At 44.3% G+C, this 2276-nt stretch overlaps 1 protein-coding gene across 1 annotated transcript in view; it reads left to right on the top strand.

Moving 5' to 3' along the window:
* Positions 1–3: 3 nt before the first annotated feature.
* Positions 4–2276, top strand: part of DR1 (down-regulator of transcription 1, TBP-binding (negative cofactor 2)) — a gene marked incomplete at its 5' end in the record, with an annotated part of 11222 nt that continues 8949 nt past the window's right edge. The window contains 1 exon segment of the mRNA XM_009080978.1: positions 4–139. Within this exon segment, the coding sequence (XP_009079226.1) occupies positions 4–139 (136 nt within the window).

Here is a 2276-nt window from a genome sequence, read left to right as displayed (position 1 = left end):
AACGTCCGCGTGGCGAACGACGCCCGGGAGCTGGTGGTCAACTGCTGCACTGAATTCATCCACCTCATCTCTTCCGAGGCCAACGAGATCTGCAACAAATCGGAGAAGAAAACCATCTCCCCGGAGCACGTCATACAAGGTGAGCTGCCGGGGCCGGGTGCTCTGCCCGCGGTCGGCACCTGCGAGCCGCGCCTGTTCGGCTGCCGCTTTTTCTCAGGCGCCGCTTGTAGCTGTAGAAAAGACAAAAGGCAGAATCTCGCAAGGGTTCGGAGGAAAAGCATGTGTTGTCTGGCTTGCAGTAGCACTGCCAGGGAGGTTGTCTTTGTGTGGTTAGAGCCGCTGCTGGGTGTGCTCGGGACTAGCTCTGGTTTGTGGCTCAGAGAAGCCTGTGATGCTTTGAGTGAAGTCACCAAATCTCTTCTTTATACCTGTGGAACGATGTCTGCTTTTTCAAATGGACGGGCGGATTTCTTGTACAGCATGTTTTACCATCCTGAATTTGTTAAATGTCTTTCTAAGTGGAGATTGATTATGTGAGCCCCAGGCTTTTAATCCGTGGTTGTCCTGTCTGGAACCTGTAAAGAGTATAATATTTCGCCAGGGCTGTCTTTGTCTGATTGTTTAATGTTGAGCATTTGTATCTGTTGTAGAAAGCATTTAAACATGGCCCATGCCTCTGCATCTTTTTCTGCTGTTTCTATTTCCCGTTGCTTGAGTAAAAGTCAGGTTTTCTCTCTGTGTCTCATTTGCTTGTGTTTAAATTCTGCTGCAAATAGGGAATTTTTTTGCCTCATCCTGCAGTCTGTATCTTTTGTCAGCAATCATTTGCTTTGCTGCTTAAGACAAGGTTGTTGATACCAGTGTCCGCTGCAAAGAAATTTATAGCAGCAGTAGTGAAAGAGTACTTTACTCTGCAGTCTAGTAGATATTAACAGTAGAGTTTGTAGTACAGCTGTTTTCAGGATGGTGCTGGCATCAAGTTAGTTAAAATTTTTTTTTTGTTGTTTGGTGTTTTTTCCTAATGATGCTCTGTTTGAAGCAACAAGGTTTGTTTGAATTTTATCAGCTTGCTCACCAGGAGAGGTTCAAGTACTTGACTGGGTCATGAGTAGCATGTGTGAGCTGTGATAATAAATAAAGTACATGTAAACTTGAAGGTTTAGCAAAGTAGCTCCATCACAGAAGCTTAGGATGTAAAGAGTAAAACCTGGAAGCATACTGTGGGTGTGATGCTTTTAATTCATGGAGTTTCTTCGAGTCAGCACCAAAACGTTGAGCTTAGTTCTTAACACAGGAATAGACATGATCTTCATGGCTGAATATGATAAAAGAATTCATGTATGAAAGGATTTTTATGCCCAATAGTGGTGACCCTTAGAAAAGATTTCACCTGTTACTGTCCTAGGGTTAGGCTGGGTTTTTTGGAAAACAAACTGAAAGTAAAGTATGTGTGTTTGTCATCAGCAGGTGGTCCAAACACAAGTATTTTGCTGGGTTCCATGTTTTTGTGTTACCACATTTTAGAGTTAGGAAAAGGTATTTTCAAATTAAAGCTGTACTTTTTGTCAAGTAATTGCGAAGGAAAACTGTGGAGATGTGTCTGTTTCTGTACTGCTCTAGAGATGGAAGTTCCTATCCAAGGGTGGTGTGTGTGCTCTTAGCTCCTTTCAGATGCTGGTCAGTTGGCAGATGCTTCTGTGAGGTGTGAGAGTTTAGATGGCCAGTTTTGGAAACAGTGGTTATGTGTACATAGGCAGAGTACTTCAGCATTTTCACCCATCTTCGTACATTCGAGGTACTTGCTGTTTTAATTGCCTCTTAGTGTACCTTCATGACAGTGATGCTAACAAATTAAGTAATTGAAATGTGTTTGTTGTGGTCATCCATGTGTCTTGTTGATTTTGAATACTTAAAAGTGAAATGAGTCTAGTGGCCATCGCATCACACCTGGTCCAGTCCAAGCACAAGGTGCTTCCAGGAGGAATCTGTACCCTCCCTAGAGCTGGATGTAGCAATTGCAGAAAGAACTGAGCCTGTGGCTTTTGAGAATTTAGAGGGGAGCGTGGTTTCCTCTCAGGTGAGTGTGCTAGCCTGGCTGTGGCTGTAAACAAGAAGTTACTAGGCAGGAAGCAGGAAGGATATTTCCCTGGAGTGGGGCAGTGTACAGCTGGTGACACTGCCATTGGACTGTGTGAGAGGTAATGTGAAACTGTGGCTCGTGTGTTTGGCAGCAGTGGTGCTTCGGGCACCCCTTGCTCTGCTGCACTGTTAAATGG

This window comes from Acanthisitta chloris, unplaced genomic scaffold (assembly GCF_000695815.1).
Source record: "Acanthisitta chloris isolate BGI_N310 unplaced genomic scaffold, ASM69581v1 scaffold45448, whole genome shotgun sequence".
Classification (NCBI taxonomy): domain Eukaryota; kingdom Metazoa; phylum Chordata; class Aves; order Passeriformes; family Acanthisittidae; genus Acanthisitta; species Acanthisitta chloris.
The sequence above is the reverse complement of the archived record's forward strand: the minus strand, read 5'-3'. Positions and strand labels throughout refer to the sequence as shown.